This window comes from Neophocaena asiaeorientalis, unplaced genomic scaffold, assembly GCF_003031525.2.
Source record: "Neophocaena asiaeorientalis asiaeorientalis breed wild unplaced genomic scaffold, Neophocaena_asiaeorientalis_V1.1 scaffold15, whole genome shotgun sequence".
NCBI lineage: Eukaryota > Metazoa > Chordata > Mammalia > Artiodactyla > Phocoenidae > Neophocaena > Neophocaena asiaeorientalis.
In genome coordinates this window covers 6787755-6804093 of record NW_020185328.1, presented here as the reverse complement: position 1 = coordinate 6804093, position 16339 = coordinate 6787755, and the positions used below count along the sequence as shown (strand labels likewise).

The window sequence follows — 16339 nt, the reverse complement described above, 5'->3', positions numbered from 1 at the left end:
TGTGGTAAATTCTATAAGGAAGGAAGTGATATGAGAATTAAAAACTATCCACTCTTATTTAAAGAATAAAGAAAAGTGACATGTGAAGAGACCTTGAAAAATGCATAGAATTTGAACTTACGTAAATAGGGAAAACAACATACTGGACAAAACATTAAATAACATAAGCAAAAGCCCAAAGATAGAAAGATGTGGCAGATGTATAGGGGGGAAAAAATGGAGCTCTTCTTCTATAATATAGGATCCTAAGCTTAACTGTAAAGGACCATGAAGGTTTTGTTTTCCTTTGTCTGGGTAGAAGGCATGACATGATTAGAGTCCTAGTTTTAAAAGATGAATGATATAGCAGTGAGTGATATCTTGAAGCAGAGAAGGAAACTGGGAGGTTTTAAAAAGTACTAATGGGATTATGTTCAACCAACCACTGAGAAAAATGTCAATCATCAGCCAAAAAGTAATTATAGTTAGTATACACAATGAAGTACAGCTTCTATCTTCAAAGAGCCTCCAGTTTCACCAAGGAGGCAAGACTTACTTACACTAAACTATTAAGGGACAAACATATATATATATTGGTAACTGTGATGTTGTGACTTATAACAAGAAAGGTATATTTGGTCTTTGTCCCCTGTTCTGGCATAGAGCTCCTGACACTTCCTAAGTGATGACAGCAGAGCAACAAAGACGTCTTTTGTTATGCTAGTGAGGTGACTTTTGGAACTCATCTAAGGATGGGGGCTGGTTTCCAGGGGAATCAACCACATGATTAGAGGGTTAGAACTTTCAGTCCCAAACATGACCTCTGGGGAGGGAAGAGTAGCTGGATTGAGTTCAGTTGTCAAAGGCCAGTGATTTGATCAATCACACCTGCGTAATGAAGCCTCCATAAAACTCCAAAAGGACTGGGTGCAGAGAGCTTCCAGATTGGTGAACACATGGAGTTTCAGGGAGAGTGATGTGCTTAGAGAGAAAGCATGGAAGCTTCTCACCCTTTTCCAGTCCCTTGCCCTATGCATCTCTTCCCTCTGGTTGTTCCTGAGTTATATCCTTTTATAACAAACCAGTAATTTACTAACTTAAATGTTTGTCTGAGTTCTGTGAGCTGCTCTAGCAAATTAATTGATACCAAGGAGAGGGTTGTTGGAACCTCCAATCTATAGCTGGTTGGTCAGAAGCACACATGATAAGATGGACTTGTTGCAGGAAATGGGGTGCAAGAGAATGGTCACATCCCAGGTCCTGGGCAAGTCCTTGGGACAGACCACCAAGTGAGGTTCCTTGGCTGTGCACAGGAAAGCATTCAAGAGCGAGCAGAAATAAAGTGAAAGCAGAATTATTCAGGGAGATATACACTCCATAGACAGAGTGTGGGCTGTCTCAGAAGGCAAGAGGCCCCAGGATATAGGGTTGTTAGCTTTATGGGCTGGGTAATTTCATAGGCTAACAAGTGGGAGGATTATTCCAACTAATTTGGGGAAGGGGCAGCGATTTCCAAGAATTAGGCCACTGCCCACTTTTTGGCCTTTATGGTCAGCCTAGGAACTTTCATGGCACCTGTGGGAGTATCATTTAGCATGCTGATGTATTACAGTGAGCGTCATAGGCTAACAAGTGGGAGGATTATTCCAACTAATTTGGGGAAGGGGCAGCGATTTCCAAGAATTAGGCCACTGCCCACTATTTGGCCTTTTATGGTCAGCCTAGGAACTGTCATGGCACCTGTGGGAGTGTCATTTAGCATGCTGATGTATTACAGTGAGCCTATACTGAGGCTCAAGATCTACTGGAAGTCCAGTCTTAAGCCATCTTGGGCCCAGTAGGTTCTAACCAGTTTTTGTGTATCCTCAAGTACTGTGGCATTCTTTTAAAGGTTGTGCCCTGCCCCCTTCCCTCCTATCTCAGACTTGCAATTAGCATCCAAAGAGAGAAGGGAGAGGGCAGGATGGTAGGACTGAGCTCTTAACCTATGGGACCTGATCCTATCTCCAGGTAGGTAGTATCAGAATTAAGTTGAATTGTTGGACACCCAGCTTGTGTCAGAGCGTCGTTTGGTGGTATGAGAAAACTCCCTCACTCCACACAAACCAGAACCTTCAGGAACATTTTAGTGTTGTGTTTTCTATCCCTGATCTTTTATTCTTGGCCAGGTTTCCCATGTCAAGGTTTACACATAAAATTAAATTTACCCATAAGAGTACCTTTTCTAGGTAGTTGTTCCAGACCACACCCTGTTTACTCTAGACTTGAAATTCTGGCTTTCATTCCTCTGAGTCTCTAGTGATTTGCTTTGGACTCAAACTCTTAATGCTTATTTTTGGACACCTTGGCTTTCACTTGCTAGCCTTGTTTTTCTACTTTGCTCTAGGCTCTGCTTCCTTTTCTAATGTTAATATTCCTGTGGCCTCAAGTGAAAATCCTACCTGTTCACTTCTTTCCTACTGCCTGACTAGCCCACAGGTTCTGCCTTTCTTCATGGCCACCTTAATTTCCATAAATGTTCCACCATCAGATTTGGCATTATGACATATAAAAACTTTAAGAGAGTCTTCTATTAGAAGATTAAAAGATTAGAAAAGATGAAACCCTCATAGACTAGAGTTAGCAGAGATTCAATTTCAATAGAGAGAGGGAATCAGTCAAACACGGGAAACATCTTTTCTGAAGATTAATAAGCATTCTTTTTTTACCTGTATTTGCCACCTGGTCCTAAATTCATCATCTGGTTTGTCAGAAAATAAATAATGAACAACAATGTGATTCAGGTTTTTATATTGGATAGCTTGGCTCTGATAACAAATAAACCCAGAAACATATATTGATCAAATATAATTACCTTTTATTTCTGGCTTCCATAAGAGTCCAAGTTGGATAATCCTGGTCAGCGAGTACTTTTTCAAGCAGGGATTCAGGGAGCCAGAGTCCTTCTACCTTGTAGATCTACCATCTTCTAGCACTTTATCCTAATCTCTGTGCAGTGGGTCAGAAGAAGAAAGAAAATATAGAGGAAGCACATTTGTTTCTTAATAGCCTTGGACCAGAAATGACACATATAACTTTTGCTGACAATGTCCTAGAGAAGACTTAGTCTCACAGCCACACATAATAGCAAAGGAGGCTGAGAGATTTCATTTCTTTGAGTATCCAGTGAAGGGAAAAGCAATATTTAAGGCAGCTGTTAGTTTCCACCAGAGTTAAGAAAAATAAGGTAAAATGAATTACAAAGTCCCTTGCAAATCTGAGGTAATAATAACTATATGTAAAAATAATATGTATGATTAAGTAATAAGTATAAGGTAAAATGCTGCTATTGAGTCAGTGCAAGTTAAAAATTGTGAGAGATAATAAAGGAAATATAGGAATCAGTGCATTTCTTTGTTAAAATATTCCAATAGTGATGTTTCTCTCCAAAAATCACAATTAAATCACAAATTGAAAAGGAATATCAGTTGGGGAAAATGCCCCTTAATAAAGTAAGTAACAGGTTCTTGTCAATTTTATTAATGTGGCTTTCAAAACAACTGGGACAGAAAATAAACTGTGCTTAACACTTGTTTAATGGATTATATTTGTCTGCTGTGTGATGTAGGTCAGAAAGAGTCTGAAGATAAAATTGAGGATGAAGAATTGGATGTCAGTTTTAGGATATCAATGTTCAAACTACCAGTACATACTTCAGATTCACTGAGGTATGCTGCATTATTGAAAGCAAAAGAACAAGATTATTTTCCTGTGTATACCGAGCCACTTTGTACCACTCATCAAAAACCAGTAATTAAAATAAAAGACATGCTGTTGGAGAAGAGTGTAAGAAGAGAGTTTTTTACAACACAAAGAACTGGTATGAAACTCCAAGCACTTTATGATATTGATAAATATTGCTCAGAACAAAAGAAGCAGGCAAGCTATAAAAATAAAGTAACAGCTGTTAGAGTGGCACAAGTGGCCCAAGAACGAGTTAGATTAACTATTCAAGAAAATTTAAATAAGAAAATATATGCTACGCATAAACTAACTGCAAGAGATAATAAGACCATTCAGAATGGTTTACAACGACTTTGGCAGGACAGATCCAACTACCTTGAGAAAGTTAAAGAGAGGAGAGTCCTGTTTCTGGAAGAAAAAAACCAAAAGGCTAAAGACCGTTTATTAATTCAGAACTTAAATAATGAGCGCACTCTTTTGACCAAAGAAATGACTAAAATTGACAGATTGAAGAAGAAGCAGGCTGTCTTAAAAGAGAAGAGCCTAGTTGTTCAGCAAAAACTGGCAACTGAAAAATATCAAAAGGATTTACTTAAACAAATGAAGGAAATTAGGTAGGTACAGTTTTGATATAATAGAAGCTTTTACATTGTTAGGGAGGAAAAAATTTTCCTCTGCCGTCTAGGTTCTCCTGGCTGGTTTAAGAACTAAATGGATGTGAGACAGATTAACAGGAGAAAATCAAACAAAAGTTTAATAACATCTACACGTGGGAGGGACCCGGGAAAACTGAGTAACTCCCCCAAGTAGCTGAAGCCATCACCTTAAATACCATCTTCAGCTAAAGACAAAAGGAGGTGTTGAGGACGGAGAACCAATTATGAGAGGTTACCAGGAAAAGCACAGTAAACAAGGGTAAGGTTGTCATACAGATCTGTCACCTGTCTTCTCCATCAAGTTTCTAGAGGTTTGGTCATCCTCTTCCTCAGCTTATAGAGTTGTAAAATAGCTCAAAGAGATAAAAAGACACAGATAATTCTAAAGGGTACACCAGACAGGACCCCCAGTAATTTTTTTTTACCCTTTTTTACCCTTGTGTGTCTTTCACAGTTTTTTTTTTTTTTCTTCTGATATTAGATTGAAGCTTATCAGCCAGTTTTATCCTGGTTATATTTTAAGTGACCAAACTGTGAATACGTATGTTTAAGGCTTATCTAGAAATACTTAAAGATCATTATAACTGCTTATTTCATTTACATTTTAAAATGCTATTGTTTAAAAAAAGTAGTCTGTACTAGAAAAGAGTGTAAAATAAGAAGAAAGCATTTGTCTTTTCCTAGCGATAAGTAAATTTAAAGCTATTTACTGAGGTACTTTATATAATATCTTTTTAAGTATGAAAAATATATTTTTCTCCTCCAAAATTTAAAAACATTTTCCTTAATGTATACTTTGTGTGTGTGTTTGTGTGTGTGTGTGTGAGAGAGAGAGAGAGAGAGAGAGAGAGAGAGAAAGTTTTTGGAAATAATTTTTTTTATAATTTAATAGAAAATATATATTTTGGAAAAGAGAATGAAAGCTAGTCTGGTATATCAAAATGTAAGTCTAGCACAAATCAATGTTAAAGAAAATTTAAGCAGCTTAGTTTTATTACAGCAAATTGAATGTCTGGCCATCATTAATCTGTAGAGGATGCAGAGTCAAGTGAGCTTCCTAATGTGTATTAACTGAATTATCTTCTCTTGTAAGCTGCTGCACAGATATTATCCTTGAGAGTACACAGGAATAAGGCAATGTTCTGGTTATGTCAATAATGTATCCTAAAAGGCATTACTGAGTTTTATTATAAATGTTTTCAAATAAAGATTATCAATGTGCAGAAAAGAGCTGTGACTCAAAAAAGTAAAATCTGTCTAGAGACTTCAGAAGTTTCTCAGTTCTTTTTCTGCCATTTGATTCTTCATTAACGTATCAAACACTTCACCTAAAAGTATTCTGGTGAATCTCAATAACTAGTGAAGTCATTACTGAGAATATAACTTCCTGATCCTGCTCTGGAATGAGGAAAAATGAATGAAGAAAGGGGAACCATAAAGCTCTAGTTTAGGAAATTGATAAAATACCCATAAGAGTGTTTAAGAAGGAATTAATAAGAGACTTTAAAATGAAAGAATTTCTATATCAGGTAAAAGCTGGTCATAAGTTTCCCCAAATATTCTTGTCCCTACTCGAAAAAAGTGATGACACTTCTCAGGGCAGAACAGCATCGTGTACATTTTGAAGTAGAGTATCATTTAGCTTGGAAGATCTGGCACCTAAGGCAGTTATCCAATTACATCATCTTCTTCTTGTCCTTATTTTTGTCATCAATTGACCTTCTTGACTACCCTCTTCATTCCCTGTGGTCCTTATATCCTGATATATAAAGCTTTTCTTTATCCAGCTTCTGCCGTTATCACTGTTAACTTCCAAATTCAGAAGAACAACCCTCCCAATTGCCTAACCTAACCTAAACATTTTTGGATCCCAGAACCCTTTAAACTCATTTCCATAGACATATAAACGCCACCTCATCACTTGGAACTGCACCACCTCTTAAATTTTAAACTCATATATTTACTTATGGCTAAAATCCTTATCTTTTCAACTCTTTTTTTCCTTTACTTTCACCACATGTATTCTTCAAATATATTGTGACACTCATCCCTCAAATAACCTTTCTTATAGACTTTCTAGTGTAGCTTCCAGGGTTCTTTCATTCGATTATTCTTTTTTCCGTTTCACCCAGTGTCTCTGATGTCTTTTTCTTTCATTGCCTCCACCATGCTAACCGCCTCAGCCCCTACCTTGGAACAATCCAATTATCTATCTTCATTTTTTGTATTCAGGTAAAAATGGCTGGAAGACATCAGTGACTTGTAGATTTATGCTGATATCAATTCTATGGCCTCCAATTTTAGCTGCTCCCTCAGGTGCTTGCTCTTTATCCCGTTACCTACGAAAATGATTTTAAACCTCATCAGCTATAGAGCTTCCTATGCACATACCACCTCTGACCTTTCCTTCTCAACAAGTCACTCTGTCCCAAAGGAATTTTAGGCCTTCAAGCTTGAATTTGTTCAATTTTCCAATTCCCTATCTATAAAATTCTACATATCCTATATTTATCCTCATTTCCTTTTCTACTGTCTCAGGATGAGGTTCCCATTTTCCTGTTAAGAGCTAATAATCCCTCTGTTTTTGCTCTTAGTAAGTCTGGAAGTGGGTAATGCAATACCTCTGTGCTAGGCAGAATTATGGCCCCCAAGAAGATACCATGCCCTGATCCCTAGGACTAAGAATAGGATAAGAGATGGTGGGGGAGGGGAAATTTCTCCTCTTTCCCCTATTAGTTCCTTTGGCTGGCAAGTAAAATAGCATAAGGCAGATTAACAGGAGAAAACCAAATGTATTACATGGGCAAAGGGAATCCATGTAAGTATGAAGTATTCCAAAGTCAGCAAGGCAAGGTAAGGTATATATATACTCTGGACTAAGGAGAAGAAGGTGGGGGTCTGAGGCTTCAAGGGGAAGTAAGGTTATTCACAGGAAGAACAAAAATAGTTAATGTTTGGTAGAAACATGTTTGCTGGGCCATCCTAAGACAATAAGGCACTTTGATCAAATGGGCTTTGGTAGGTTCCTCCCTGTCTACAATGCCCAATACTTTACTATAGTAACTATGGTGACAGCTTCTTCCTGGCACAGGCCCCCTATTTTAATTTTATTTAGGCAGTAAGGGGGAAGTTCAAAGGTTCTTTTGGGCCTGGATTGTTTTTAGCTCAAAATAATTTGCATTCCAGAGTGGCATATCTTTGGGAAGCCTGCCCTTGTCCCCATCAATACTACACTCATGGATATGCTACCTTACATGGCAAAGGGACTCTGCACATGTAATTGAGGGTTGACCTTAAAATAGGAAGATTATTCTGGATTATTCAGATGGGGGCAGCATATTGCATGAGCCTTGAAATGCAGAGGCAGGAGACAAAGTCAGAGGGAGTCAAAGTAGGAGAAAGACTTGACATGACATGGCTGACCTAAAGATGAAGGGAGCCATGTAGAAAAAGTGAGAAGGAAATGAATTCTGACAACAACCAGCAATCTTGGAAAGAGAACCTCAAGACCTGGATGAGAACCATGGCCCTGGCTGACACCTTGATTTCAGTCTTGTGAGAACCCAAGCAGAAAATCCAGCTGAGCCATGCTGTTCCTGGACTTCTGACCCATGGAAATTATGAGATAATACATGGTGGTTGTTGTAAGCCAATACATTTTATAATAGTTTGTTTTATAGCAATAGGAAAATACAGACTCTTTTTTTCTCCTTTCTTACGATTGCTTTGGTTATTCCAGGACCTTTGCATTTCCATTACAATTAGCTTTTAAAACATTCAAATTACCTAAAGTTAATACATTTAAAATAAATGGTAATCTAAATTTAATCACATATATATTTAAAACAAATTTAAATGTTAATTTCTACCCAAAAAGCTCTTTGCATATTAATTTGGGGAGAACTGACATCTTAGTAATATTGTCTTCCAATCCTTGAACACGATATAACTCTCCATTAATTTAAATTTTCTTTAACTGTTTTCAGCAATATTTTATCATATTCAGTTATAGGCCTTGCATGCTTTTTATTAAACTTATATCAAAGTATTTATTTTTTGATGGTATAGTAAATGGAATTTCTTAATATTGATATAATAGATTATTATGTTTTTCACTCTTCAATTCTTTTAAATAGTTTGTTTTTTACACTTTGTCCAAGTTTATAATTGTTATCTGTAGCAGGGCTATTTCAATAAATGTCTTAGACTGAATTAGTACCATTAATTAATTACATGTGCAAGGTCTATTTTTCTGTGACTTCTACTCTGTTGCATGTCCAGACATGACTACTCTCCAGAGCTCCTATTTCAAAAGAGTTGTAGCTAATTTTCATTGAGTGATTATTAAGTACCAGCCTTCCTCTAAGGATTTTAAATGTATTAGCTCATTTACTCCCTACTAAACCCTATGAGTTGGATTGTCCCTTCTTAAAGGTGAAGAAATGATGCATGTAGAGCTTAAATAACTTGTCCAAAAATCAATCAGTAAATTGCAGATCTGGATGTCAAATCCAAGCAGAATGGTTTCACTATGTGTACTCTTAACCATAAGCCATTGTTTCTTTGTATTCAGCTCCCTAGACAATTCCATATAGATAGCCAGGCTCTTTAAACTCAGTATTACCAAAATAGAATTCTAATCTTTCTTCCCATCTGGCTGCTCTTAAGTTTCCTATCCTGATGAATGCCACTGTTATCCATACAATAAAATAAATTATTAAATGTTAGGTACTCCTCTAAGGATTTTAAATGTATTAACTCATTTAGTCCTTTACTAAACCCCATGAGTTGAATTATTCCCTTTATAAAGATGAAGAAAGTGAGATAGAGAGAACTTAAGTAACTTGTCCAAAATCACATAGTCAATAAGTTACAGACTTTCTAGACTTAGGCCTCTCTTCCACTCCCTAAGTCCACATTTCTGAGTATACTTAAATACAAATAAATATATGTATTTCATTTATATGTTCATATACCTTTATTTCTCTTTACTTTCTACAAGCTTCTCAAAATTATATCATGTCTTATTTATTTTTATGTTTCCAGGATCTAGGGATAGTGCCAAGCATTATAACACATAACTCTTGAATGAATGAGGATGAATGAATGAATTTTCCTAAGGCCCATGACATTTTTCAGGTTTTCCAGAGTAACCTGGTTCACCTTTCTCTAACTTAATCAGAGTCTGCTAGGGCTACCATAACAAAATACCACAGACTGGGTAACCTAAGCAACAGAAATTTGTCTTCTCAAGTTCTGGAGACTAGAAGTCCAAGATGAAGGTGTTGTCAGGTTTGGTTTCCCCTGAGGCCTCTCTCCTTGGTTTGAAGATGCCTGCCTTCTCACTGTGTCCTCACATGGCCTTTGTTCTGTGTATACACATCCTTGGTGTTCCTTCATATTGTCATAAGGACAGCTCTAAAAGGCCTTTCTCCAAATACAGTCACATTCTAAGATACTGTGGGTTAGGATTTCAACATTTGAATTTGTGGAGGTCATAGTTCAGTCCATAGTAGAGTCCTAGAAAGAGCTTGGATTTAGTGAGGCTTAAGTAAAAGTTTTGCAAGTCATGGCATAGTTTGGTTAGATGCCTCTTTGGGAATCTAAGCCAGCATTTGTAAAAATTCTCAGTTATAGCTAATAGAAAACTTAGAAATATTAGCCTAAGATGAATATTATTTAATGATATAATAATATTTTAAGCAATAAGTGGAGTTCTATCTTTTTCCCATTTTGTATGTATCTATTTTGAAAACATTTAATTATCATTAACAATTTGATTGATTGTTATGGTTTTAGTCATTTAAAAGTATCTTATTCTGTTACCTTACTTTTTTCTTCTTAGGGCTCAAGAAATAGATAAAAGACACTGTGAAGAAAAGATTGTTAATGATATAATTGCCTTTCAAAAAGCTTGTGAAAGATTTCAAGATACTAAAACAAAAGCTGCAATTGTGAAAAAGAATTTAATCCTTAAAGTTCCCGATGGAATGACAAAGTGAACCAATGCCAGATCACATTCTATGGTCATTTTAATTTATGACCATTATTTTTAGTTAAAGCACCTTGAAATAATACTATAAAAGAAGAAGTACTCTATCTCACAAGATGGATTTGTATGTAAATCTTCTAAAAATATAAAGAGTGATTAAAATGTTTCTCTTCTCGATCATAATTTAACTTAAATCAGGTTGAGTTGGCTCACCTAAAGGTTCCTTACATATCCAGATACCCAAGGAACAATGAAAAGTGATTTAAATTATTGGAGGAAATACTGCAAAGGCATTGCTTGTATTGTTTCATAACCTGAGTACAGCAATTTGTAAGCCATTCTCAGTTTCTCTGGCAACCTTAGAATAGTAATTTCGGCCCCAGCTATTGACTTTTATTAAAACACTGTGTTCTTTGATTAGTTTCTTTGCCTGCTTTCATATATTTAATTATATTTCCTGTTTATTTTGTTAAAACAATTTATTTTTTCAAAATAAAAGTTTCACCATTATATTGGTGACTCATGTTCTTATAAAAATTCAGAAAATATAAATTGTAAAAGGGAAACTAAACATTCTTATTAACTTCCTAGAAGATTGTAAGATTTTTGTATATTTACTTTCAATGTGTTTGCCTTTACATATATGGGGGGGCAGAGAGGAGAAATAGAGAGAGAAAGGATGCATGTAATTGAGTAATTGTGATCATAAAGTATTCAGAAATGGTATATATTCATTTTAAGTCTATTTAATACATATTCATGGTGTAGAATTTGAAAAATAAAGAACAATATAAAAAGATACAAAAATTCTTTGTAAAATTTTAGTCGATTTTCAATAGTATTTTCAATCTAGAAAGATAAATGTCTCACTTACTATGACATTGCTCACTTAATACAAAGTAACTAATACCATTCAAAATTTCTCTTTAATACTCATCAGTTATATATGCAAGTTTTTAAGTGTTTCTTTTTAAAATTCTCTAATTTTATTAGTCTATGGTAAATTTCCCAAAATTAAATATTTTACAACAGCAGTTGTTCATTGTGCTTCTATGCTGGACTGCTAAAAAATGCTAGTAGCATTTTCCTTATGTTCTGTAAAATAATAGCTGTCTATTTAAATCCATGGTATCAGTTCTCCCTTTTCTTGTTAATTTGCAGATAACTAATGAGCAAGTCGTATTGGTGTTTCTAATTATTCTTCAAAAAGAACAAAGGGGTATACAGTGAAGTGGTAAAAGTGTGACAGATGTAGATTTCCATAACAAATTAGATAATCTCTCTGTTACCCCGTTTTTCTGTTCTGGAAATAATACATATATTTTTGGGATTTAATTAAAAATAATAGTCCATGTCATGTAGCATTGTTATGAGACTTGAATGAGAAAAACACAAAAAGCAACATAGTGCATTCCATAGAGTAGGCACTTAATAAAGGTAAGTGTGTAGTAGTGGATGCAGAAGTCTTTTCTGTGTACTTATAGGAGGATTTGTCAACTATCTAAGAGCTAAGGGACACTTTCTCAAGGAATGGTAGAATTTTTTTGTATTATATATTTGAATATAATTCATTCATTCAATCAATACCTTTATTTACTATTTGTTGCCCTTTCTATATGTTCCCATTCCATACTACAGATCTTTTGTAACCTTTATCACACAACAGGTAATCGATAATTTCCTTGCTAGTTTCCACCCAACTGTGAGCTTCTTTAAGGCAAAGACGATTTTACTCATCTCTGTATTTCTATTACTTTGTACTAATGCAGATATTGTATTACACACAACGCTTTTTCTGTTTATAGCTCTGTTTTCCTATTTATGTGTGGTCCCAGGTCAATCTCATGACTTTTACTGCTGCTTGCTGTTTATGTTTTGAAGAATCAAAAATCTGTATCTCTAGGTTATATCTTAAATTTCATATATCTCCTATATTTCCAAATGCATGCTAGATACCTCTACTTTGAATGCATAAAATCTTTTAAAAAATCATACATTGAGATGGAATTTATTATTATTTTTTACTATTTCCCTCCCTTTCCAATCTTGCTTCTCTTTCTATATTCCCAAACTTCCCTAGGTTCATAACCATCTAAAGTTTCCCATATTAAAATTTTAGAATATACCTTCGACTTCTTTCTCTTACCTCACCACATATTAAACATGAAGCCCAAAAATTCAATTTGCAGAAGGTCTCTTTGGCAGAGACTGGCTAGCTTTTCACCAAACCTATTTTCTGTTTCTTCAGGACACAAATAGCCCATATTTTCCAGCCTCCTTACTCAGTTAATCAAGGCAAAGGACTGAATTTTGACCAATGGAATCTGGGTAAAAGTGATTGGCAGCCCTTCCAGGTATATACCATGCAGTGTCCTCCATTATTTTTCCTCTTCTTTTGCCACCTTGGAAAACACATGTTAAAGATGGCTGAGCCACAAGATGAAAAGAGTCTGGGTTCCCAAATCACTGCTTGTAGTGTGATCAAGAACACGTGTTTTGTTCCTTGGCAAACGTTTTCACTGAGGACAAGACAGTAAATATTTTAAGCTTTGTGGACCATATAGTATATGTTGCAACTACTCAATTCCATGTTGTGGCACAAAAGCAGCCATAGATAAGATGAAAAAAAAAATGAGTGTGCTTGTGTTGCAGTAAAAATTTATTTACAAAAACAGGAGGTTTGTCAGATTTGGCCCATGGGTGGTGATAGTTTCCCGACCCCTTAATATAGATAGTTGGGCTTGCAATTTTTTAGACCTTATATATGCAAGGGTGCTAGATTCTTCTAACCCAATACAAATGTTAAACATAACCAACTTCTCAAATAAATAACTACTTACAACATTCCTTATGCAAATAAGATTATCCTAAAGTATTTTTACAGATTAAAATAACTGTTTACACATGCTAATAATACTGAAGTATTTCAAAATAAATCATCATTGAAACCAATGTACAAACACCAGGACAAAATTTGCTTAAATAGGAAAGTGCTATACTGAAGTCAAGGTTAACAGGAAGAAGTAGCAGCAGGTTACACTAAAAAAGAGGGTGATGGAAAAAAAAGGGGATTAGAGCCAAAGAGGTGACATACTGTGAGCACTTTCTTCGAATAGTCAGATACTGTTAGAAGAAAAGATTTCTTTTCATTTCTTCCTAGAGTTTCCTTAACAGAAGCAGTGACCACTATAGGCCTGAAGCAGTATCCAGAGATTACAGCAGCAGCATCTCATCTTAGAAGAAAATTAAGAGGTCACTTAACAAGCTTTTCCTCTTTATCTTTCTTAGAACCAAGGTTAAATTTGTGTTTTCCGTCTGATAATCAATCCACTAGTCCAAGCTCTATAATAATAGAGTGCAATGATTAAGAGCACAGGCTTTGAAATCAGAAAGACCTGAGCTTAAATTCTTTGGAAGTTCAATAGAAATTTCAGTTTCTTCATTCATAAATGAGATGATGTATGTAAAGTGTTTAGGATATTACTATATCATGGTAAGCACTCAGTTCATGGCAGCATACTTACGTACAAAGGCAGTAGAGATTTCATGGATTCATAAGAAATGACTTATTCTCTTTAAATTCATCTAGTGTCTTTTTGATACCTTTGTATTGTGTTTTGAAAAAAATATTTCCTAAAATTGCATTTTTATCTGCCAGCAGGAGTGAGCCTTGGAATTACAGAAGCTAAAAAGACCTATCTAAAGTCATTTGCTGGGAAGGTTAAAGGGACGGACAAGACAAAAGCAAGAGAAAGGAGCCATTATGCAAATATATGTTCATTCACATAATCATGCAAGGGCAAACATAGTAAGAGACTCTCAAAATGTTCCCAGATAAAAGTTTTATTCCTATTATTTGGCTAGTCTGCCTATTATTTTGACTATTTATTACTAACTACAATAATTTGTTATTGGTTACACAATATAAAAAGATGTATTTTGTAACATCAAAAACCTAAAATATAAGGGGGTAAGTATAGTTTCTGTATGCTATCGAAGTTAAGTTGTTATCATGTTAATATGTTAGCATAGGATGTTATAACTTTAACACATTTTATGTAAACCTCATGGTAACCACAAAGGAAAAACCTGTAGTAGATACACAAAAGATTAAAGTAAAGAAATCAAAGTATACCACCACAAGAAGTCATCAAATCAAAAAGTAAGACAGCAAGAGAAGATAGGAACAGAGAAATTGTAAAACGGTCAGTAAACAGTTAACAAAATGGCAATAGTAAGACCTTAACTATCAACAATTACTTTAAATGTAAATGGATTAAAATCTCCAATCAAGAAATAGAATAACTGAATGGATTAAAAAATAAGATCCAGTGATACTGATGCCTACAAGAGACTCACTTTAGCTTTAAGGATACACATAGGCTCAAAGTGAGGGGATAGGAAAAGATATTGCAAGCAAATGGTAACCATAGAGAGCAGGGGTAGCTATACTTATATCAGATGAAATACACTTTAGGCTAAAAATGGTGACAAAAGACAACAAGGTCATAATGATAAGGGGTCAATTCACAACAAGATAAAATGGTAAATATTTATGCACCTAACACTGAAGCACCTAAGTATATATATATATAAATACTAACAGAACTAAAAGAAGAAATAAACAACAGTACAATAATAGAGCACTTTAATACTTGACTCACACAATGGAAAAGTCATCAGACAGACAATTAATAAAGAAACAGTGCATTTGAATATTTTAGACAAGATGGACCTAGCAGACATACATAGAATATTCCTTTGAACAGCAGCAGAATTCTTCTCCAGCATATAAAGAAAACTCTCCAGGACAGATCATATGTTGGGCCACAAAACCTGTCTCAACAAATTCAAGAAGATAGAATTGTGTCAAGTATCTTTTCCAAACACAATGCTATGAAACTCGAAATCAATAGCGGGAGTAGAATAGGAAGTCACATTTCCCCATAACAACTAGCCAAAATGGATAACCATTCTCTCTCAGACTCTCTCTCCCTCTCTCTCCATGTATGTGTGTATTATGTATTATGCATGTATGTATCTATCTGTTTGACAGTTGGAGAGCTGTAGTTGCAAGGAAAAGTGTAGGCACTGAATTATTAATAGGGAGGACCCCTTCCTAGGTGAGTAGAAATGCCAAAATCTGGGCATGGGTAGGCTGAGACTTGGACTCGTCAAGCAGAACGATTTTACTGGGTTAATTTAAAATTTATATTTTCATAATTTATAAATTTACAAAGACTTTTGGGTTGGTATAATGGATTAGAATCTTTAAAACCCTCAGATGCAGAGTTAGTTCTCCTTGCTGAATTTCTCCAGTAGAACTTCTGCTGAGTTTTAGTAATTCAGGAAGCTGGAAGGCTGTGCTTGAAAGCAGAGAGAGAGAGAGAAAGAGAGAGAGAGATGTGTAACCTTTATGGTTAGATTCCAAAGACCTGCTAGAATGAGGAATTGGTAATATACATGTGGTTGATTTCACCCTCAAAACCACAGAACAAAAAAATACTAAAGCTGCAATAGGTCCCCCATCCTACTCAATCCCTAATTGGATAGAAGTGAACAAAGCCTTGCTCTTAGCAGCCTGGAAGGTCTTGCCCTCTTTAAGGGAAAACAAAATGTACTCCATTCTCTCAAGTTATTTTAAACATAGTGTCTTACATACAATAAAGAAAGCTGTGAGACGTATGAGTACGTAGGAAAATATGACCACAGATGCCCCAGATGTTGCAATCAGTAGACAAGAACTTTATGTAAAATGTTTCATAAATATTTTAAAAATTAGAGGAAAAAATCAACCAAATGGATTAAAAGATGGAGAATTTTAACAGGGACATAAAATCTCTAAAAGAGAACCAAGTCAATTTCTAGAAGTTAAAAATGCCATATAATAAATTAAGAATTTATTGGATGGGTTTATTAGCATACTGGGCAGAGCAGAAAGAACTTGAAGACAGTCAAGAGAAATTAGAAATTACCCAAACTAAAGCAC

At 35.2% G+C, this 16339-nt stretch overlaps 1 protein-coding gene across 1 annotated transcript in view; it reads left to right on the top strand.

The window, feature by feature from the left end:
- The window catches only part of LRRIQ3 (leucine rich repeats and IQ motif containing 3), a 175180-nt gene extending 164820 nt beyond the window's left edge, over positions 1 to 10360 (top strand). The window contains exons 6-7 of the mRNA XM_024734651.1: positions 3587 to 4316; positions 10204 to 10360. Of these exons, the coding sequence (XP_024590419.1) occupies positions 3587 to 4316; positions 10204 to 10360 (887 nt within the window). The remainder of the gene's footprint in view (positions 1 to 3586; positions 4317 to 10203) is intronic.
- The last annotated feature ends 5979 nt before the right edge of the window (positions 10361 to 16339 follow it).